At 43.5% G+C, this 24,798-nt stretch overlaps 1 protein-coding gene across 9 annotated transcripts in view; it reads right to left on the reverse strand.

The window, feature by feature from the left end:
• CADM1 (cell adhesion molecule 1) overlaps positions 1–24,798 on the reverse strand; it is a 340,519-nt gene that overhangs the window by 70,843 nt on the left and 244,878 nt on the right. For all 9 annotated transcript variants that reach the window (XM_061592257.1, XM_061592255.1, XM_061592256.1 and 6 more), the window contains exons 2-3: positions 6,166–6,312; positions 3,926–4,078 (exon numbers count right to left, since the gene is read on the reverse strand). In XM_061592257.1, the coding sequence (XP_061448241.1) occupies positions 3,926–4,078; positions 6,166–6,312 (300 nt within the window). The remainder of the gene's footprint in view (positions 1–3,925; positions 4,079–6,165; positions 6,313–24,798) is intronic.

Genomic DNA, 24,798 nt, shown 5'->3' on the forward strand with positions numbered 1-24,798 from the left:
GCGCGTATAAAATGCATTATGCAGATAATAGAAATTAGCTGTTTCTCATCCAGAAGCAAAATAGGTGGCACATCCCTCCCACTGTGAATGACACGACATCTTCAAAACATCAGGGGAGGCTGAAGCACAACTACACCGGCAGCACAAACATGGCCCACGTCCACACCATACATTTAAAGCAGTTTCATACCACTTTAAACAGCGATGGTTTCCCCCAAATAATCCTGGCAACTGTATTTTGTTAAGAGTGCTGAGAGCTGTTAGGAATCACAGAATCATAGAGTTGGAAGGGGCCTATAAGGCCATCAAGTCCAACCCGCTGCTCAATGCAGGAATCCAAATCAACGCAAAGGAGACCTCTCTTCCCTCACAGAGCTAAAATTCCTCAAGTAGTTTAACAATGAATCCCTCTTCCCAGGGAACTCTGGGAATGGTAGTTCTCTGAGGGGAATAGGGGTCTCCTAACAACTCAGAATCCGTAACAAACAACCGTTCCCAGGTTTCATGACTGTTAAAGTGGTATCAGTGTGATTTAAAGGTAGGGTCCGGATGTGGCTGTGGTCACAGGCCAGCACGGCTTATAACTCTCCAACTACGCCTGACCTCCCCATTACCTCAACCCTGGGCACATTACTGTCTCCAGGAATGTGGATGAAACTCCCTGGGATGTTTATGCATGCTGGACAGTTCAGCCTGCCATGTTGCTCCTTCCTCCTGCTGAGACTTTCTGGCAGGCAGGGGAATGAAGGAACATGAGAGCATCCCCTGAAACATCTTGGCGGAAATGAACATGCACACACCACATTCGGCATCTTAGTTTGGGAAACATGAGGAGAAGAAGGGGAAAAAACCCCTCTCTTAATGCAAAAGTGTTAGGAAACAAGTCTCGAGGGGGAAGGTAGCCGAACTTGAAATTCATATTAAAGGCTAATTTTGAATACCTTTTCAACGTATATTAACATGCTAAGAATTGAAACTCATTAAATTGTGGGGGTGGGGAGTGGAGAGGGAAGAGTAAGAGAGGAGAACCTATATAACTAATCAGCAAGTGTGATCTCACTTTGTGATTGCTTGTTGCAATTCAGGTTCGTTACCGGAATGTTAGGAGACAGCATTAATCTGGAGCCATGGCTGTTAGGGTATTAGCAACCATTATCAGTAGATATGATAATCCCATAGTTACGCCTGCTCTGGGATCTTCTGAACTATGAGTAATAGAATGGCACACACAAACACACACACACACACACACGGGGGGGGGGCCGTGGGGATCTCAAGGACTGGTTCTTGACAGACACCTCATGCCACACAGAAGGAGCGGGAAGGGAGAAAGAAAAGGCAGCATGTGTTGTTTCCGCACACTCTTCCTCTTCAGGGGAGGGGGCTGTTCCTCCAGTGTAATTTTCAGGATGGGTTTGAAGCAACAGTTTGGTTCTGCTTTGGTTCAAATCCCTTACTTCATCACCTAAATATCCTGAGAAGACTGGACTAGACAAGCCTCCCCTGCTTGATACACCAGAGAGTTGCAACTTAGTGAATTAATTACACAGAATGGGGACAGAGGGGGCCACTGGCCTGATCTTATCCATCCATGCATGCCTATGTATGTGCACAGCTCCTTGTCACAATTAAGGCTTCTACAGGAAAACAGGTTGAAGGCATTGGGCATACTAAGAAGCACCCAAAGGGGTTCTCATCCATACCAGATTCTGGCATCCTCACCTAAGACTGGTGGTGTGCTAATGCACTAAGCATGTAAAGTGTCTTCTTACAATCTGATGCCCTCTGGAATCTGGATGTGGCTGGACTACAGATCCCATCATCCTTGACCACTGGCCATGCTGGCTGGGGCTGATGGGAGTTGTATTCCAAAAACCTCTTGAGGACACCAATTTCATAATACCTAGATATTCCTATCCTTTGGAACTTCCTCAAGCAATATATCCGACAACCACCATTTTTTTTTGTCTTTTAGACACTTGTTGAAGACTTTCCTCTTTCAACAAACCTTTTAAGGCAAGATTGTTATCCCAATTGGTAATGGATTTGAAACTGATTTTATATATGTAATGGTTGGTTTTTTAAAAAATTGTTTAATCATATAACTGGGCTTTAAAAATTGTTTTTATATATACAATAGTTTTGACTGTTTTATGTATGTTATTGTTTTACGTATGTTTTTATTGTACTATAAATTGCTTTGATGCTCCTCATAGAAAGCAATTCATAATCAAAATAAACAACAGTAATAACAGATGTTAACAGCACAATCCTGTGCACATTTACTGAGAAGCAACTTCCCTGTGTTAGTGAGCCTTCCTTACAAGCAAGCGTGGACACAACTGCAGCCACCTGTCTTGCCCCCACACAACCCACTCCTTCTGACATCTTTCTGGGGACTGCCCTTTGCCAGGAAGATGAATGCATTTGGTCTTTAGGGTTTTTTTTTAATGTTAAGTCTTCATCGTCTTAAAGTTTTGTAATTAGAATTTTTTTCTCACTTCTATTGTGTATTTGTGCATATTCTTTGTGAGCCACCTTGGGGGCCTTTTTGGCCAAAAGGCAGCGTAGACATAAACTATAACATAAGATAGCATTCTAGCAAGGAGAAAATTAAATATAGACTTTAGTAAAAAAAACAACTCTGCTGAAACATTTTTACATCTAAAATTGTTAACACTTCAGCAAAGGATAGAAATGTACAATGCCATATGGGTATATTATAATGCTTACATACTCAGCTAGACAAAAAACAGGAACTGGGAACAAAACAAGCATTGGCCATTATTTTGCACTGAGGATATCGTCAAGGATTTGTGGGTTGCAATTAAGCACATCGAGATTCTTTGAATCATCATCAATCTGTCAAGAGGTGTAACTGCCTGCACATGTATACAACACATGATTTTCACATAGCGCTATAGAAGCTGTTATATTACCCATCACACCCTTTATTACATGGTCTCAGAACTCTTAAAATAAACAGAGAGAATAAAGCAACGAGCGCAGTCAAGAGACTAAATACTCCTACCCTAATTGGCAAATATATTTAACTTGTGTAATATGTCTGATAGAAATTTGCCTTCCTAGGTGTAATTTTAAGTGTTTGGGGAAGGAGCGTGGAAGAATGGAACAGGAGATTCCAAGTTCATGGAATGGCTTGAAAAACCAAAGGACACTCAAGACAGCTGTTGTCAGTCAGGGGAACAGTCAATTACAACAGCTTCCTTCTGAATTCCTGGGGCTGCCCCCCTCCTGCCATTCTCTTCCACACCCAAATTTCAGAGGTGGAAAACAGACCACCATGTATTCATAAGAACATAAGAACATAAGAAGAGCCTGCTGGATCAGGCCAGTGGCCCATCTAGTCCAGCATCCTGTTCTCACAGTGGCCAACCAGGTGCCACCTGTCATTTTTGACATTTTTGATGTTTGCCTGGTTCAGGCAACAGCTTCATGGTCCGCCTGCAACAAGTTTACAAAGTGAACTTCTAAGCCCCAATCTGGAGACTGCCTTACATGCATACATGGAGATACAAGAAATGTGGCAGAAATGTTCCTTTCAGAGGATGAAGGTAAAGTGGAATGCATGATGGAGTGGGACGCTTCTTTTTGGGGATGCAGTCAAGAAAGCTTAATGTGTGTCTATAGATTTCTGTGGATCAGGCCCTATGTTAATAAAAAAAAATCCTGAGTTTTTTCCCTTTTGACACAATTTTCATTCATCCTAAGCCATGAAAATGTGCACCACCATCTTCTGAACATGGTGTGAGAAACAGCCCAAGCAAGGAGGATATATTTATATCAGTGCCTTTCCTGAGTGAGGAATGGATCTAAAGCAGGATTAAAAAAAGTTCCAAGGACCTGCTTTTTCCTCCTACCACGTTGCCACTCCCAGGTGAACAAAAGACTGACTGGTCCTTACCAAGCACTGTAATCGTCATATAGTATTCCTGTGGGGGATCCGTGTAGAGCTGGCAGAAGTATCTTCCTTCATCCGAAATGGAGACATTCGTCAGGGACACTCTGAGCTCACTGCTAGAGAAATTCACTAACTGAAACCTGCTGTCCTTCAAAGCTGCAGAACAAAGAGCCAATTAGAAAGTGCAATGCATGAGACATACAGTGCTTCTCTCTCAGAGAAAACAGTGAAAACCAGAATCCTGGAGAGGTGGCAACAGCGTTGACATGCAGCAGCAATACCAACGTCTTTTTCACATCTGGTTATCTTGCCTCGTTAAGTTACAATTTGGATTTAAACAATCATAGTTCTTATCAAACAATATAAGTAATCCAAACACCCCTTATCAAGTACTGATAATTTTCCCTCCCTCCCCCCCCCCGTTTATATCAGCAGAAACGCTTTATCAAATTGGCTGCCACAACATGTGTGGTCCCCTTAGACCAGGCACTCCCAACCTGGTGACATACAGATGTTTTAGATGGCAACTCCCATCAGCGCTAGCCAATGGTCAAAGGCAATGTGGGGGAGTAGTCCAGCAACATCTGGAGGGTCCCAAGTTGGGGAATGCTACCTTAGAAGACTGGAAAGCCCATTAATAGAGATTTAGCAAAGAAGATCTGAGAAGACTGAAGGTGTGGGGTGGGCGTGTGGAGGATGAATGTTTAAGCAATCAACTCTAGCAGTAGTACTAAGATGTCTGGCTTCATCAATTCACCAAAAATGTTTAATCAAGCAGCACAAAAGTGGAGACACACATTCTGGCCTCATCTGAGGTTCAGGAAGTTATAAAATTAAATTAAAACTATTAACTGTTTATTGAAAGTTTTATGACTTTTCAAGTACAAACACAACCCAAAGCAATTTTCTACTGATCAACAATAAAAACGTCCTGTTAGAGCCATACGACAATGGAACCAATTATCTAGAGGGGTAAGTGGGCTCTTTGACACTGGAGGCATTCAAGAGGCAGCTGGACAGCCATCTGTCGGGAATGCTTTGATTTGGATCCCTGCATTGAGTGGGGGGTTGGACTTGATGGTCTTATAAGCCCCTTCCAACTCTTCCATTCTATGATTCTATGAATTTTGGGAACCAGAAGGACATGCACCCATTCCAACATATCCCCACTCCTCAGCAATGCTCTGTTCCCTTCTCAGCCCTTTTCTCATTTAGGTTCACCTCTAAGCAAATTGAGAAACTGTGCCACATCTCCTAGAGTTTCTCTAGATTTCTCCTCCTTCCTTAGGTCACACGGCTACTTGCAGAAGGTCACCTCTTCCCCAATGTTCCAGACTTTGCCCACTGCATGATCACTAGAGTTGAGATGTGACTCTCTCTGCTAAAAGAAGCACTCACAAGAACCAAGTTTTCTGTGGCCCAAGCAGTGTGAACCATGCCGATTTGCTCCAAAATATTGAGGACTATCCCTAACTTCAAATATCATCCCAAAAAGGAAGGAACACAGGGCAGTCCCAGGAAGAAGATAGCAGGTGTCCACTAACCTTGGACTGTAAATCCTGGCATATCCTTCTCAGATCTTTGGTATCTTTGCCTAGAGACTAGGCAAAAATACCAAGACTCCCCAGTCTGAATTACAACAGTCTCTCTTATTGCTAAGTGTTGAAACACATGATTAACGCTATCTTAACATCTTGGGTAGAATTAGGAAGACAGGAACCGAGTCAGATCATTGGTCCATCTTGCTTAGTGATGCCTACACTGACTGGCAGCCACTTTCCAGGGTTTCAGACAGGGGCCATTCCCAGCCCTATCTGGAGATGCCACTGGGGATTGAACCTGAAACTTTCTGCGCGCAAACAGATGCTTTGCCATGGTGCTATAGTCCTTCCCCTAAGAATTAAGGATTGACTTGAAAATTCCAACCACGGAACCAAACACATCTCCTCATGCAACTGTGTGCCCACTCTGCTTTGTCCTATTCAATTTGTTTGTGTCATCTAAATATTTTGACATTTAATGGCAATTCAGAGTGTATTACTTACAGTCAATTCCTACTGCAGTGCAAGACATTCTGACTCTTAAAAGGGGCTATAGCTAGTCTTCCCATTGAAGTGTTTATGATTGTCTGCCTTTGCCTCCTTACTGAAGAATTGACTAAACCTTTAAAATGCCTAACATTAAATTAAAAGGAGCCTCAGCAACCTCCTTTATCAAGATTTGCCGAACAACACAGAACTCACGTCTGAAGTCTCTGAAATAAATCGTCTGTCTGTTGGGATTCAAGAGCTGAATCACAGAGTCGTCGCTGTTTCTGACTTTGCAACTGATGGTGGCAACTTCCCCCTCTACGACGATCACATCTTCTGTAACCAAATTCTGTCCATCACCTTAAGATGTTAAAGAAAAAGGGAAAAAAATACAGGTCAGTCTTTATATGATGTCACAGAGATTCAGTCAAGATGGAATCCATAGGCCCCCACCCAGACACCCAGGAATGTAGCAAATCAACTGTGAATTGGACAAGTCAGCAGGCACATGGGGACCTGTGCACAATACTTCTAACACTGATTTGTCAGTTGCATTCATATACACACACACTTGCTGGAGGGGCGTGAACAGCAACTATCGCTGGGGAAATGGATGGCAGGAGTGCCCGCCTGTCCTGGATGCTGCCTCGCCTCTCTGCAGCCCTCCCCACTGCAATGGGAGTCTCCACCTCGACTGACAACATGGTGAGGAAGTGAGGCAGCTGTGCAACACTTTATCATATTTATATTTTAAGGCTGTCAATAAATCAAAACTTGTTCTCTCTTGCAGTTAACCAAACAAGTTAAAAACACTAATTCATAGTGTCATACTATAGGAATGATCACCTTTAATATTTTGGAAATTAACAGCTAAATGGCTTCAACCATTCATCTGTTGGGAGTTAGAAATCTTAACCAGCATATAGCATCCCTTCATAAGAGACCGCTGATTAAAAATTCATATTTTAATTTGCTGTTGATTTTAGTTTAAATTTTAATTTATACACTACTTAACCACACATAAATTGTGTACAAAGTGGCTCATAATACAAACAATTCATTATTATGTACTTCCATTTCTGCAGGTGTGCACATTTGCATATCTGATATGCACCTTGTGCACTATAGGAGCAGGGAAAGGCAGCTGCTCTGCTTTAAAGGGGATGGGGGCCATTGGGACCCTCCTGTTGCACATGCCAGGTGCTCTGATGACACACTAGTCACCTATGATGGAGCAACACCTGCTGTTTGAGCAGAAAAACAGCTCAGTAAATCAATGCAGAACATGTTAGAACTGGGGAGATGTGTGCAAGGGCCTTTCTTACAAAACGTTTATTCTCAAGGAGAGAACTATTAACTGTACTGGATGTGACAGACATAGCCAGAGAAGCTTTATTAGAAGACTGAGTGGAAAGAAAGACAAACACTGTAATTTTTTGATTTTAAAAAGGAGATGTTGTTTCTGCCGACAGGCTAAATCTGTTAAGTACCTGAAAGGCAATCCCATCTGGCTGTAAAAACACAACCCTAGGCAAGCGTCCTGGGAGGGAAGGGTGTGAACTGGGTCCTAACACTTAAAACAACAACCACATGACATGTGCATGAGAGAGCACATATCAAACCTCTACTTGAAAATTGACAGCCAGGGTGGTGCAGTGTTGGACTATGACCTGGGAGGCCAGGGTTCGAATCCCCACACAGCCATGAAGCTCCCTGGGCGACCTTGGTCCCGTCACTGCCTCTCAGCCTCAGAGGGAGGCAATGGGAAACCACCTCTGAATACCGCTTACCATGAAAAGCCTGTTCATGGGGTCGCCATAAGTCGGAATTGACTTGAAGACAGTCCATTTCCATTCACTTGGAAATTATATCCAGTGCCACAAATGAAAAGGTTTAAAGCAAACTGATTAATGAAGTTTCAGCCAACTACAAATCAAGACTAAGTAAAAGGAAAGAAGAAACAGAAAAGCAGAGGCCTCATTTCCAGGGTGCCATGGCTTTTGACTGTGTGTCTCAGTGATGGTTAAAAGGCAGCAGGTTACACCTCACCAAGTATTTTTGGCTGGTCTCTCTTTTAGTTACTGCGGCCTTCATTGTCTGTGCCTCATTTCCTTTACTATGGAACATAGACCTTTAATGCAAATGTGCTTTTTTACATTGGGTACATTTCTTCTTTATTCCAGCAGTTTATCGAGGACCCAATTATGTACTTCTAGACCCAGCAGAAACTGCACTGACTATTAAGTACCTTGTTTACGGCTCCCTTCTTTCCTGAAAGCTCTGCACATTTTGCTGTAGAAGTAGGGCTCCGTGTTTGTGGCAGGCATTTGACGATGTCAAAGAACTCATGGCGACTATCGGCCTGTTAGAAGGGGGCCTTATACGGCCACTGAGTCAGATTTACATAAAAGGGATTTCATCACATATGAGATGAAAACTGCAAAAACAGAAGCATCCCCTCCCTAGGAAACATATGCACAATAACAAGATTCAAAATCCAACTAGAACAGCAACTTAATTATTTAATTTACTATTAATCTCAGCCATTAAAGGTCAGCCCAAACAGAATGGCTGAACACTTTCAGTCTCTTACATTTTAAAGTCTCCAGTAAAATGGAGCCCTAGAACTGCAGTGCAGGAATGGAGAACCTTTGTTGGACCACAGCTCCCATCATCCCTGACCACTGGCCATGCTGGCTGGGGTTAACAGAAGATATGGAGGGCCACAAGTCCCCCTCCCCTGCTGCAGAGCACCCAACTGAGTGCTGGCAGCTGCAACCCACACGCACCGAACCCCATTCCAACTCCACCACAAAAGCACAAAACAATGCACCAGAATGCAAGACTACAAAGAATTCCCTACAGAGGGCAGATTTTATTTTCTCAATGAGCCTCACAATCAGCAGCTAAAGGCATCAGAAGTGCTCTACAACTGGATCAGGCCAAAGGCCCATCTAGTCCAGCATCCTGTGCTCAGCTGCCAACCAGGTGCCTATGGGAAACCCACAGGTAGGACCTGAGCACAACACTTGTGATTCTTGTATTCAGAGACACACTGCTTCTGATAGCAAAGGGAGAATATAGCCGTTGTGACAAGTAGCCCTTGATCGCCTTCCACACATCAGTTATAACACACACACACACACACACACACACACAGAGAGAGAGAGAGAGAGAGAGAGAGAAAAGAGACAGAGAGACAGAGAGAGAGAGAGACAGAGAGAGAGACAGAGAGAGAGACAGAGAGAGAGACAGAGAGAGAGACAGAGAGAGAGACAGAGAGAGAGAGAGAGAGAGAGTAAGGTGGGGAATAATCCCAGTGGAGTTTTACTCCCTCACTTGGGGTAGTGCCATTGTCCATATACTGGCAGATGGGTTGGCACAACGGTGCACAGGGTCTTCCTGCTTTGAGGGGCAAGGTGTAGATACATTCAACGCAATGGCTTAACTTTCCAAGGCACTCCCTACCTCAGCTCTTGTCACAGCACACAGCTGGGGAATCACCACCGCAGATGTAGCAATTTTACTGAGCACAAAAGCGGTGCCAGGCTGCCCAGTGTAACAATGCCAAGCAAATTCTCAAAATCAAAGGAATCAAAATTAACTTTTTTTGGCAGCAAGCAGACACTGAGGAAGAATACGCAAAATATTTGCAGGAAAGTTTTTGCACAAGACATTTGCCTAAAAGAGAGCCCCCCCCGCCCAGGTAGCTTCATCGGATTGCACTTGTTTTCAGAGCCCAACTTCTACTTACTATATTTAAATCAGCAGGTGATGCTTTGAAAGGCAGAGAATAAAAGGAATCCTTCCATTCAGTTACTCAGTGAGCCAGGTAATATTTCACTGTCAGAAGCTCTAAAATCCCTCCTCCTACACCTTTTAATGAATTGAAGCCAGTGTATCAGCAGCGATATCTAGGTCAAACAATGCAGGGGTGTGTGCATTGAGGGGGGTTGGAAGGTTGGGAAGAGAAGCACAGCCCTGCCTTCTGCAGTGATTGTCCCTTCTGCTTGCCTCACTTCTATGCAACTTTTGAGCCAATAATGATTATCTTCCATTTGCTCATGACATGAAAGCAAAACAAGTGTATGCAGTTAGGATTCCAGGTCAGAAAAACTAAGCATGGCACTGACTATATTGGGACAGGTGAGAGATGGAAAGCAGCTAAAGGGTTCAAAGAGCAAACTTAAGAAGGCTGAAAGCATCATCCATCCACGGGCCAAATCCCTCTAACTAGTGCTCAGAGTAGACTCGCTGAAATTAACATACTTAAATTAGTCATGTCTATTAATTTCAATGGGTTTATCCCAAGTAGGGCTAGCACTGGATTTAACCCCATGCCCCCACACGGAGGAAACTATTTCTTCATTGATTTCTTCACACATGTGGCCATAACATTTGCCCTTCATGGGGCAAATAACAGCTGTTAAAAAGGTGGATTTTAAATCGGGAAAACACAGGTTAACATTACCTCACTCCCATTGCCGTGGCCCTAATCCAGTGTTACCCAACCTTTTTCGACCCAACGCCCCTTTGCAAAATCTTTTTGTGCCCAACGCCCCCCTCAGATTATGCCAGTGCTTCCTATTCTTCCCTTAAAATATGAGTAATGCATAAAAGGTATTTTCAATGATTATTACTGATTGTTTTTATCATGCCTTTTTATTGCACTTAGATTACACATTGAATTCTTAGTATGATTTATTAATATACATACATAAGCAAAAACTAATTAAGTCCACACAGTATGAACCAATGGAATACACCGTGTTACTTAATTTATTTATTTATTTGTTTGTTTCATTTATAGACCCCCCCATAGCGAGTGGCTCTCTGGGTGGTGTACAAAAAAGTTAAAATACAAAATATCAACAATAAAATCAGACAACAAACAATAAACACAAGCAGCAACAAAATAAAAAATAAAAAATAAAAATATAAAATTATAACATAAACGCTTAAAATGCCTGGGAGCATAGCCAGGTCTTAACCTGGCGCCGAAAAGATAGAAGCGTAGGCGCCAGGCGTACTTCTTCGGGGAGACTGTTCCACAGTTCGGGGGCCACTACAGAAAAGGCCCTAGATCGAGTAACTGTCCTCCGGGCTTCTCGATGGGTTGGTACCCGGAGGAGGGCCTTAGATGCTGAGCAAAGTGACCAGGTAGGTTCATAGCGGGAGAGGCGTTCCACAAGATATTGCGGTCCCACGCCGTGTAAGGCTTTATAGGTCAAAACCAGCACCTTGAATCTGGCTCGGAAACAAATAGGTAGCCAGTGCAAACGGGCCAGAACAGGTGTTATATGCGCTGACCGGCTGGTCCTCGTCAGCAGTCTGGCTGCTGCGTTTTGCACTAGCTGAAGCTTCCGAACTGTCTTCAAGGGCAGCCCTACGTACAGCGCATTACAGTAATCCAGCCTAGAAGTTACCAGAGCATGAACAACTGAGGCGAGGTCATCCCTGTCCAGATAGGGGCGTAGCTGGGCTACCAACCGAAGGTGGTAGAACGCATTCCTTGCCACCGAGGCCACTTGCGCCTCAAGAGACAAGGAAGGATCGAAAAGAACTCCCAGACTACGAACCTGTTCCTTCAAGGGGAGTGTAACCCCATCTAGAACAGGGTGAACATCCACCATGTGGGCAGGGAAGGTACTCACCAACAGTGTCTCAGTCTTGTCTGGATTGAGTCTCAGTTTATTAGCTCTCATCCACTCCATTATCGCGGTCAGGCAACGGTTCAGCACATCCACAGACTCACCTGCAGAAGGTGAAAAGGAGAAATAGAGCTGCGTGTCATCAGCGTACTGGTGGCAACGCACTCCAAAACTCCTGATGACCGCACCCAGAGGCTGCATGTAGATGTTAAAAAGCATGGGGGACAAAACCGACCCCTGAGGGACTCCACAATGGAGAGTCCAAGGTGTCGAGCAATGTTCCCCAAGTACTACCTTCTGGCGACGATCCGCCAAGTAGGAGCGGAACCACTGCCAAGCAGTGCCTCCAACTCCCAACTCCACGAGTCTCCCCAGAAGGATACCATGGTCGATGGTATCAAACGCCGCTGAGAGATCAAGGAGAATCAACAGAGTCACACTCCCTCTGTCCCTCTCCCGACAGAGGTCATCGTACAGGGCGACCAAGGCTGTTTCAGTGCCAACCAGGCCTAAAACCGGATTGAAATGGATCCAGATAATCGGTCTCATCCAAGAGCACCTGGAGCTGATTGGCAACCACCCGCTCCAGAACCTTGCCCAAAAAGGGGATATTTGCCACCGGTCTATAATTGTTCAAGTTATCTGGGTCTAAGGAAGGTTTCTTCAAAAGAGGTCTCACTACTGCCTCCTTGAGGCTACTAGGGACTACTCCCTCACTCAAGGAGGCATTTATCACTTCCTTGGCCCAGCCGGTGGTACTAGTCCTGCTAGCCTTGACCAGCCAAGATGGACAAGGATCTAGAGCAGACGTGGTCGCCCGCACCATTCCAAGCACCTTGTCCACTTCCTCAAGCTGCACCAACTGAAACTCATCCAATAATGAAAGACAAGACCGTGTTCTGGACACTTCAATGGATTCATCTGTCATAACATCAGAGTCTAGGTCCCTACGGATGCATGCGATTTTATTTTGGAAGTAGCCTGCAATATCGTTACAGCGAGCTTCAGATGTTTCAATGGTATCTTGAGGACCAGAATGTAAGAGTCCTCGTACAACCCTAAAAAGCTCTGCTGGGCGGCAGAGAGATGTCTTGATAGAGGCAGCGAAGTAGGACTTCTTCGCCGCCCTTACCGCTTTTATGTACGACTTAGTAGAGGCACTTACCAAAGCATAATTGCATCCGTCTGGAGTTCGTCTCCATCTGCACTCCAGCCTCCTTCTCTCTTGCTTCATCACTCTCAGCTCCGGGGTATACCACGGAGCTGTATGAGCTCTGCATCGAAGAGGGCGCGCGGGAGCGATCGTGCCGATAGCCCGGACCATCTCTGTATTCCACAGTTCGACCAAGGCCTCGACAGGAGCGCCAGTACTATCAGCTGGAAAAACTCCCAGAACCCTCTGAAAACCCATAGGATCCATAAGCCTCCGGGAGCGGACCAACTTAATAGGTCCCCCACCCTTGCAGAGGGAAAGAGTCGTCGTAAGTCTAAAACTCAGCAGGCGGTGATCTGTCCATGACAATGGAGTAGATGAAAAATACCCCACCTCCAGATCACCATCTCCATGACCAGTGGTGAAGATCAAATCAAGAGTGTGACCCGACACATGCGTTGGGCCAGTAACAAATTGAGACAGCCCCATGGTTGTCATGGAGGCCATGAAGTCCTGAGCTGCTCCAGATAAGACAGTCTCGGCATGAACGTTGATATCCCCCAACACCACAAGTTTGGGGGACCTCAACAACACCTCCGAGACTATCTCTGTCAGCTCAGCTAGGGAAGCTGTTGGGCAGCAAGGTGGGCGGTACACCAACAAGATTCCCAGTCTGTCTCCTTGGCCCAGTACAAGGTGGAGGCACTCTAGACCAGTCGTCATCTGGACAGGATGCCTGGTGAGAGAGAAAATACTCCTATAGACCACAGCGACCCCGCCTCCCTGGCCCTCAGATCTGCCATAGTGCTGCACCGTATACCCAGGTGGGCAAAGCTGAGAGAGGGCAACTCCTCCCTGCTCACCCACCCAGGTCTCGGTTATACACGCCAGGTCGGCACCCTCATCCACAATTAAATCATGGACAAGGGAGGTTTTATTATATACCGACCTGGCATTCAAAATAACAACAAACTCATTCAGTTTACCAGCATTGTTTCGTTAAACAAGTTCATTTAAACATCACAGAAACAACGGGTAGTGAACGTGTCCCATTCCTGAAGAAAACCAGCGAATGACTGTCTGCGTCACCCGTTTGCACACGGTACTCATCCTTTGGAAGAATGCGCCCTCCACCAATACACCCAGCTTATCAAACACTCTCTCGTGATTGGTTCCAACATCCCTCAAGACAGCATCGGAACATTACGTAGTGCCGGGGCGTGGCTAATATCCCCATTCCTTGATATGACACTGGCCGCTACTCAGAATTTCTTTACTAAAGAGCACACACTATTTATAGTGTTATTTCCATGAACTGAGACTATTAAATACATTCTAACTGGGGACAAAACAGTTTAAAATTAATGATTTGTGTATTAAATAAAATTAAACTTAAATGTTTCAACTGTCGCATCACACCGCCAAATGTCAATGCCCCCTAATAAACCCAAATGCCCCCTAAAGTTTGTAGTCATGCCAACGCCCCCCTGAAAGGCTGTAACGCCCCCTACCACCCACGTTGTGAATCGCTGCCCTAATCCAACTCCCCCTAGCCCCAGGCCACTTTTAAATTAAAAAGAACAACCACCAACCAAACAAGGGAGTTCTGCGACCACAGAATCTTGCGTCTCATCTAGCTGTGCCTTAAGGTTGTACATGGTACACACCAGTGATCTAAGAAGCAAACAAATCTTTGCTGGCTTTTGTCATTCAGCACCTGCCAGATTTTCTTCAGTTAAAGATAATACTGTTAAATACTGATATAGCAGCAGCTGCCACAATGGAAACTCAACCTTGGTGAATGAAAGAAATAGAACAGTGTGCACGTTCACACACAATCCTCTGTCATCAAATATCTTTCCTTGGTAGAGGATTGGTTAGAGCCAGAAGGCTCAAGGCCACCCAGAAGGGGCTTATGATTTGCATGCAAAAGGCCCAGGTACAAGCCTGACACTCTGGAGCAGCCTTTCCCAACCAGTGTGCCTCCAGATGTTGTTGGACCACAATCCCCATCTTTCCTGACCATTGGCAATGCTGGCTGAGGCTGATGGGAGTTGTAGTCCAACAACATCTGGAGGCACACTGGTTGGGAAAGGCTGCTCTGGAGAATGGTTGCCATCCAAGGAGATGGTACTGCGCCAGACGGACCAATGGTCTGACTTAGTATTAAGGCCTCTTCCTATGACATTCTCCTCCAATTTTCCTGCCCATTAATGCCCTGATGGGTGTTATTGGAACCTGTTTCGCACTTGTGAAATTTCCTTCACTTGGAGACTTGCCAAAGGCCAAGTACATTTTTGGATACAGAACGCTATATCATTTCAGCTGACTCTTACGGAGCCTATCAAGTCAACAAGAAAAACATTTTAACACCTCATATTTTATACATTAAGTGCAAATGTTTGGTAAACCACAACAAATCTGTGATATACCATTGGCAAAGAAAACAAAAACAAACCAGAAAACAGTCACTGAACACCACACAAAGTTCAAGCGGAGCACCACTTTTAATTCTACATTGGATTTAGGCTAATCCGTTGTAAGGCTCCCAGCCCAAGTGCTATGGATATAGGCATGTACAGAAAGAGTTTGCAATGGCACCCAAACTCTTATGAACATATAATCAATATTCTATACTAAGAACCTCTAGAGCTAACAAAAGGAAGTATGCGATACAAAACTTTTATGAATTTATGGTACAAATGTTAAACAAAGTCTTCACCAAAAGAAGACTTCACAATTCTGTGGAGGAAAGATCTGTTGAAGCCTATTAGTCAAAAATGGAAGCTAGGACTCCTAATCATCCAGAACTTTCTAGAAGGCTGCGCCTCTAGAGCCCACATAGTAACCTCACATATTGAAGACTGCAAAGAACAAAAAAAGAAAATGACCTTCATATTGAAAAGTAGCACAGAAATTATAAGTGGATAGCAGGGGACCAAATATGAGAATCACCACCATCTACCGTGGCTGGGCGTTTCTGGAGGGAAGTAGCTGGTCCAGACTGCCCTTTGGTCTGACCCAATGCAGCAGTTCTTACGCTCTTATGGCTCACAAATAAAGAGCAAATAATGTATTCAATACAATGCTACACAACCCATAGACACATTTTTGAGAAGAGCAAATGCTATCAAACTAAAAATACTGGCTGCTGCAGGAAGAAAATGTCTGCAGGAAACATTCTCTGTATTTTTTTCAATAAACAGAGAGCTCCTGACAAATTAAAGTCATTAAGATTTGATTTCCATCTCAGCAATTATCAGCATATTCTTTTTAACATTTACTTTAAGACAATCCTATCTTTCAATTCATTAAGCTCATTCTCCCATTTACCAAGTTTTATATCAAATCAAAATCCTATTTGAATTAATAAGAATTATGGGGAAAAGTAATTTAGAAATAAATGATCTGAGGTTCAAACCACTGAAGCTTTTGATTATGAAATACTGTACAATTTAAACTAGCCAAAGGATTTCTCCAGGACCCTGGCAACGAAAGATGTGGATCATCAACATGACAGCACATGTCAGGCTGCAGGAAAAGATCTACAGGTTCTCATGTACATCAAGGGTATTCTTGTTCAGCCAAAAAAAGGCAGAACAGCCAGCTTTACATATATACTGGAACACTGGTTGAGAATTAAAAAGTATGTCTTGCTTCCATGGAATCGGTTGTTTTCAGCCTTCACTCGAAGCACCACATTAAAACTCACAACCATTTTATATGACACAACATTAGTATGATTAAATTACATTAGACAGATTGGAACTAGAAGACAGCATTCTATCCAACAGCACTCTCTTGCAGTGCTACTTCCGTAAGGAAAAGTCAACGTTATTAAACAAAAGATGTAATCGTGATAAATAATATTGTCAATTGAGCTAAATTTTCATTTGTTAACATTTCACAATACTGCAATGCAGAGGAAATATATTGAAGAGAAAAATGAGTCTCATATCCTGAAGACTGGCTGACAGGCACTGAAGGAAAGGGAACTGGAACCTGAGTAGATAGACTAAGGGAGACTTGTCCTTTGCACCACTGCCTTTGAGACCTGTAGCAAGTGGTGTAGTGGAGGGACAGCACGACTCCAGGACAGGTTTTTCAGAGTAGGAACAATTACATCACCTGCTGAAGTGCCAACAAAATTGGCAGACTCTCCTTGCTCTGGCAAGTGAATGAGATTATAAACATGCTTTCCTATTGTTTGTGAGAGATTAGGATAGAGGTTCCCAGAGAATGAGAAAAATAGCCAAGCAGTGGTGGGATACTTTCCCCCCTTTTCTTTGATGTGGCCCCTACTTCATTCTAGGTTTAAATAGTAACATTTCTTCTGCAAAATTGTTTGGCTTTCTAAATTAAAAGTGAGAAATTGCATGCCAGCTTACAGAAGATCTTTTGATAAAGCTCAATGTGTTTTACAACTTGAATTTATTCCACAAACATTTATTCTACTGCCATGTGATCCTAATAAATAGGGTATTATGCACTGTACTGCTGCTCTGCGAGAGAGAGATTCCATGTATGCCTTATATGCATATACAGATCAACACAGCTGCCTGCATTCTGGGGCTCACCTTAGGGGAAAGGCTACGGCGGCTGTCATAATGAGCTCCTGCACTTCAAAATTTACCTGCCTGCAGCAAATAAATTCTCAAGTAAATATTTGCTGCATCAGAGGAAGCTTGAGGAACGTGAAGTCTAAAAGTAATTCCCAATACTTCCCAGTTCACCTCTGCAGACTTGGCCTTCGGGTAAAATAGTTGGAACTGAGTGGATTCAGACAATAATATGAATTAGCATTTGCAGCCATATTGTGGACAAGCAGATCTAGACTGCTAATACTGGTAGTGAAGTAGAATACCCCACACACACACACACACACCCTTCCCATGATCTGCATGTGTGGGAAGGCACTCATGTCTTTAATCCATCCTTCTTCCCTAAAACAACCACCACCCATCTACTTCCGACTCTTGTTTGCCCTCTGTCTTCTCCCACGAGCAGACTAATGCTCCCATGCCGTAAGGAAACATGCAAAGTCTTCTACCCAAATGGGTGCCTTGGATGTAGTGTTTCGCTTGTGTGGTCGCTAAGCACTTCAACAAAGGTATCCACATGAGCAGAAGATTTCAAACATTCAGTCACAGCCATGGGAGCAATTAGCAGGAAGAATCAATAACGAACATGTAAAGTAAATGTGTAAGTACACAAACAGAGCCTAATTAACCAACACAGAGTTTAACTATTCATTTTATTTATTCAAGTATTTATAAGCCACAATTTTCATAAAAGTATATCAAGGCGGCTTACAACATACAAAAACATTATAAAACTAAAAGCCAATAAAAACATCATTAAAAACAATAATAAACGCATCAAAAATACTGCATTGGTTGGAAGAAAAACAATCATGTTAAAAGGCCTGTTTAAGAAGTTTGGTTTCCAGGAGATGCTTGAAAGAAAGAAGGGGTGGCTCCTTCTGAACCTCTGCTGGCAGGGATTCCACAGAGCAGGGCCTGCCACCCTAAAGGCCAACCAAACCTCAGGGGTCATGTGGGGAAGGGCCGCAAGTGCCTCATCAGAAGACCTCAGTGATGGAGATGGAACATACGGAGTCAGGCAGTCCTTAAGGTACTTTGGCCTAAGTGGTTCAGGGCTTGGTGAATTAACACAAGTACCTTGAACCTGGCCCGGCAGCAAACTGGCAAGCAGTACAGCTCTTTCTGCAGTGGGGTAACACGCTGCCAGAGTTCTGTACCAACTTTTTCTAGGATTTGCTTTCCAACTTGCTCAGCTACCAAACCGAGGCCTCTCACTTCTGGCTCGTCAACCTAATGATTTAAGAAGAGAGGAAGGTGCCTTATACTGATTCAGACCATTGGTCCATCTAGGTCACTACTGTGTACACTGACTGGAAGCAGCTCTCCAGAGTCCCACGCAGGGTTCTCTCCCTATCCTATCTGGAAGTGCCACTGGGGAGGGAAACTGGAACATTCTGCAGGCAAGGGAGGGGATCTACCACTGAGCTACAGCCCTACCTGATCTAGCTCAGTGCTGTCTATAGCGACCAGCAGCAGCTCTGCAGGGTTTCAGGGCAGTGGGACTTTTTGCATGCACAGAAGGCACTCCGCCACTGGGCCATCGCCTTTTAGGTGAACTTTAGCCCATACTTGCAATATGTGACTCTGCCTGAGAGTGACTATGGGCAAAAGAGGAATTATTATTATTTATTCAATTTATTAGTCGCCCATCTGGCTGGCTGTCCAGCCACTTTGGGTGACGTACAAAATAGGCATACAATACCTAGACATTAAAAATCTAAAAACAATGAAGATAAAATCTAGCCAACCCCAGAAGTCTGCCTGAAGGAAAAGAAGAAATGGCAACAGGAAATGTCTTGGTGAACTGTCTCTAGAGAATTATAACAAAGTTGTAAGAGCAGCAAATTTTTTTTTGGGGGGGGGAGAACTGAAATGTTTCTGATTTATATTCATGATGCACAGATTTTTCCTCAATTGAACTTAATTACCCACAAATGGAACACATAATAATCTGTGTGCTTTCTTCTTCTTTATTATTAATCTGCTATTGTGATGTTTAATGTTAAGTTAGAATCCTATCTTCCAAGCTTAGATATTCACTATATAGGCTTTCTGATTAGTTTTAAATTCCAAAAGCTTTTTAACTATGCAGTTTAAATATGTAAGCCACATAATAGACCATAATGGCTCCTGTGGAATCATTAGAACACACAGTAAATACGATGCAGCGTGACTATAGTTTAAATACACACTCAGATGATAGCTTTGTAACAAGTGGATACTTTGCATTCTATGGGCTAAATAGGCACTTACATATAGATCATAATAATATCTCCTTGACAACAATTAAGGCCTATTGTCTCAATTTATTGGCTCAGGAATCCTCTTGGTTGGTTTGGTGCTGGAAACAAAGGGATAAAATAATGCAAAATAAGAGACATTAAAATAAAACACAGGATGCTGCCAGACCCTGGAGAACTGAGCACTGAGTGGCTGAAATGATGAAATACATACATCACTGGGGGAAAACCAACTGGAAAGTCTCCTGGGGGCTCTTCTGGGGGCCAGGCACTTCCACAACTCCTCTCGATTTCAGAGGCAAACGCCGGTGGATAATGCTTTTTCAGCTGCTAATAATCACGTTGAAATTTAAAATTCTGATGGTTTTCATTTCCCTTTCTCTATACTATAGCATCTTCATAACTGTACTAACTAAAGCACCAACAAGGCTTTAGAAACCATTTGGCGCCACCAGAGGCCAAATCTATTTGTCTATGTCTGCCCAGCAAGTTATGGCCTGGTGTGGAGTTGTCATACTGATACACACACTGTTTCAAAACAACCATGTCCCAAAATGTGTCATTTAGACACATCTAATATGTAGTTTAGAAACATTAGAATCTACATCAGTTCAAGAACATCAGTGACAAGAAACAGAGAATGTATTACATTTATGTATTACCCAAGGAGTTCTGAGCATGGGACAGCTCCCCATTCTCCATCACTAGTATGGTCTCCATCACTAAAAGTGGGGGTGCCACAGCATCTGATTGTCCCGATGCGCAACCTATACTCTGGACAAGAGGCTACTGTAAGGACAGAATATGGAAAAACTGACTGGTTCCCCATCAGAAAGGGTGTGAGACAGGAGTGCATTTTATTACCCTATTTATTTAATCTATACACAGAACATATCATACGGAATGCGGGATAGGACCAAGATGAAGGAGGAGTGAAAATTGGAGGGAGAAATATCAATAATTTAAGATATGCAGACAATACCATACTACTAGCAGAAACTAGTATTGATATGAAACGAATTGTGGTGAAAGTTAAAAAGGAAAGCACAAGAGATGGATTGATTCCATAAAGGAAGCCACAGACCTGAACTTACAAGATCTGAACAGGGTGGTTCACGACAGATGCTATTGTAGGTCATTGATTCATAGGGTCGCCATAAGTCAGAATCGACTTGAAGGCACATCACACACACATGCACACACAATGGTGCAAAACTACATCTGTTTAGCTTTAGAGAGTTCTACGTAAGGAACTCACAGGGTCAAACTTCTCCTGGAGTCTCTTGAAATCAGAATATTTTGCCAAGGTAGAACAGAGCTGTATATCTATTGGCCTGTGTTTTATACACAGAAAGTGCCAGTCCTTGGCATAGCTACATAAAGGATCTCAGACACAGCTGAGAGAGGCTTCTATCTACAATCTTGGATAGCTAGTGTCAGTCAAGAGCTGCCAGCATGGGCTGCACCTATCACCACACTTCAATACAAGGGAAGGCATGGGTTCCAATACTTCTTTAGTTGTAAGAATAACTGGTCCTTCCCTAGAATATTGATTTATTCAGCACAGACTCCAACCTGTGGAAGACATTTTGAGGGGAAGCAGTTTCTCCTATATGTATTGCACCCAGAGTTGCTTTTGATGACTTCAGAAACTATTTCTAAATACAGCAGCTTGGTTACTGGTGTATGGAACATATCTCACCAGTTTGCAACAGCTGTACTGGCTTCCAGTTCATTTATGGGCACAATTCAATGTGCTGGCCTTAACCTTTAAAGCGGAATGGAGGGGGGGGTGCCCCAGAATGACAAAAAGAAAAACGTAGATAGGAAAATACCAAAAGTTTAATGAGGAGTGTGTATTTTTAAAATGATCTTGTAAAAAGCCCAACGCGTTTTGGCTAACAATATACAGCCTTCAACCTTTAAAGGCCAGCATGGCTTGGGACCCACATATCTTAAGGGCAGCCTTCTTCCCCATGACCCTGCCCAGGTGTTAAGATGAGCTTCTGAGGGCCCTTGAGACCCCTGCATTCAGAGGTGAGGTGGCGGCAACCCAAGCCAGATGGTGCCTTCCCCAGGAAGGGTCACTGCCACCAACCTTTATCTTCAGCACCAGGCAAAGACCTTTTCCTTTGCCTTGGCCTCCTGGATCTTCTGTTTTTAAGTTTGTGTTTTTAATTCTAGTTTGACACTGGTTGTTGTTTCTTTAATGTCATTTTATGCTCTTCTGCTGTTTTAGTATATCATTTTATTGCATTTTAATGACTACTAGCTGCTCTGAGTACCCTTGGGCAAAAGAATGGGGTACACATATGCTAAATAAATAAGTCTATTTTGCTCCTACACCCGACATGCCAGCACACCCTAGGAAGATGGAACTTATTTGGCAGATGGTTCACGTATTTAAGTCTATTTTATGCAGCTTTACTGAGAGACATTTCAATTTCAGGAGAAAAAAGGATATTTTTAGAACCAAGAAAAATGGCAAGGACATGTTTAGATGCTTAATTACCCCATCAAGTGCTAAACTGCAAGGTATGGATCGCTTCAGAAGTATTTGTTTTATGTCCTCCAAGCTGCAAGTATCCCATTCTAATCCAATCCCATTAGCTTCAGAAGAGCAGCCCTATGTATTCCAAAGCACTGTTTGGTAAGACAAGGCCTTCTATATTCCAGAAGCTCTAATCACTAAATGAAATAAATTAATGTAAATTACTGTCAAATGCAATATAGTTGCTATGTTTTAAAAGGCCCATGCACTTATCTTACTTGGCATATTATGACTGAGATGGGTTGTGAACTTAAATAGTTGGAGAAACGGAAGATTGTGTTTATATAGCAGAACTAAAAATAGCGCCTTCAGCGATTTACCACCTCCTCTTTATTGGCTGCTGGGAGACCAATGGCTCCTGTGTTCTGAACTGATCCTCAGCTTCATGGCTCCCATTTCTATTGAGTAACTCTGTAGACTTTCAAATCGTGGGATCAATGAATAACAAATTTGTGTGTACCTTGTAAAGCTACTACCAGTGGGCCATGTGGCAGTACAGAGCAGAAGAGACATTTACTTACAATTTTTTTTAAAAAAAATGTACCAAAAGTAATGTCTTTGCCTAGATTATAAAGGACAGGTGGATCCAATATCAGCATTATAGCCATGGGCTATAAACGATAGGGTGGTACAAAATTTTCAGCCACAAAATGTTCAGGGCAACATGGCAGCTGAACATAAGTAGAGATTTCATGAACCCCCTGGACACTCCTTTCTCTAAGCTCTGTTACTCCATTTTGTATTGCCTTCTTCCCCTCCCCCCATCCCAATATTGCTGAAACAGAAAGGGGGAAGCATATCAACAGTGATGTTTGGGGGTGAAATCCGCCTTCCATTTTGGGTCGGCCCTTTATAAAATGCAACTAGGAAGTATTGAAGAAACAATAGCTGCAAAAGGTTTTTAAACTTTATGAGAGGTTACAGCGGTTAAGACACTGGACTTAACGATTAAGACAGAGGGTGGTGATGGCTGGGGGAGGCTGCCTCAGGATAACTACAGGGCAGAGGTTCCCTTGGACACCAATCACACAGCATCACTGAAAGCAACATAACCTCTGCTGGTTTCATTTCCTCTTCTACTGTACTTCTCCCCTTTCCCAATATGATCATAAAACAAAGTCACATCTTTGAGGTGATTTGATGCTCCAGCAAAACACAGAAATACCACCCACACTGACCCAAGGCAAAAGCAAAGAGAAACCACTCTCGAAAATTACTGAATCCCAGCTCATAAATTGTTCAGCTCTTCTTCTGCCTGCAATGGAGAAACATCTGTATGAAGAAGATATAACCCCACATCAAACCTTTCACCCCTTTTAGTCAAACAGATTGACCTGCTTCTTACATGAGTGGTGTGTGTGTTTGTGTGTGTGTGTGGCTGGGCAACGACAGGAGGGAGGAAGTAGTTATTAATGGAACACTAATAGGTCTCTATGCAATGAAAATAATGGCTTACCCCAAATGGAATGTCCTCGATAAGAGAAAAGGAACAAAATGTGGCCACGCTATCCTTTCTCAGAGACTCTGCACTCTATTTTAGACAGGCAGGAGAGAGAAAGGGAAAACGTGTCCTTCGAGAGAGCACCCTTCTGCTGAATGTGACAGCTTTTCATTCACACACTCAACAGCCAGTAGTGGCCTCCCAGTTTGTTTATCATGGGCAGGTAAGGGAGTCCACAACTGTTAGAAGTGATCACCACTAAGAGACAAATGATAGCCATTTGACTACTGAGCCATAAGCTCTGTTTACTCCAAGCAGACACATTCAACTAGTGGAAAACCGCTGCTTGCACCATTTTCTTTTCTCCAATGTTGACATTTGTATGGCTTTAAGTATGTTTAAAACTAAACTCTGGTTTTTCAAACCTCTGCTGCATTTGTGCAAACACACTGTCTTTTTCGGTGCCACAAACACAGCAGTCATCTCAAACTGTCCTGCCTGAACTGGTGGGTGTGCTTTTCTTTAATGGGCTTAATAGAAAGTTTCAGTTCAGAGCGCTTAATGAATCAGCTTACTGGTTACACAGGATTCAGCATCTTTCCTAGGAATAACTAGGCACGACTACACTGCATTAAGACGTTGTTGCAGCAATGAGACACTCCTTATCAGCCTTAAGTAAGGATGGGCGGCCTCCTTATTTAGATGAGGAAAGTGTCACTGTTGGGAGTGCGCGCTTATGCACTCACTCCTCCTCAGAAGGACAGTGGGACCTCTTTGGGTCTGCTGGCACCACAGCCTACATGTCTGAGCTGAGGGCAATTCTACTATTATTTGTTTATTTATTAAATTATATCCCACCCTTCCTCCTAGGAGCCTGGCAGTGGGGTGTGCGAGGAAGGGAGGTGAAGGGAAGGTGGAGAGACAACTTCCTAACTGGGCAGTGCCGCCTCAGAGGTAACTGGATCTACATGGGCAGAGCCATCACTGTCAGCAGTGCGGGAGACTTCAAGCTCAACCGCGTCTGGAGGCGCGTCAAGAGTGCCTTCCCCCAAGTCCAAGTCCAGTTCCTCTTCGACATCCTCATCGCTCCATGCCCATTCCATGGGGCTCATGAAACAAACCAAGCCTTGTTCCTTTTCATCCTTTAGCTACGAGTCGATGAGACAAGGCTGATCAGGGTGTGACTGTGACCGCACAGTAGAAAGA

This window comes from Rhineura floridana, chromosome 12 (genome assembly GCF_030035675.1).
Source record: "Rhineura floridana isolate rRhiFlo1 chromosome 12, rRhiFlo1.hap2, whole genome shotgun sequence".
Lineage (NCBI taxonomy): Eukaryota > Metazoa > Chordata > Lepidosauria > Squamata > Rhineuridae > Rhineura > Rhineura floridana.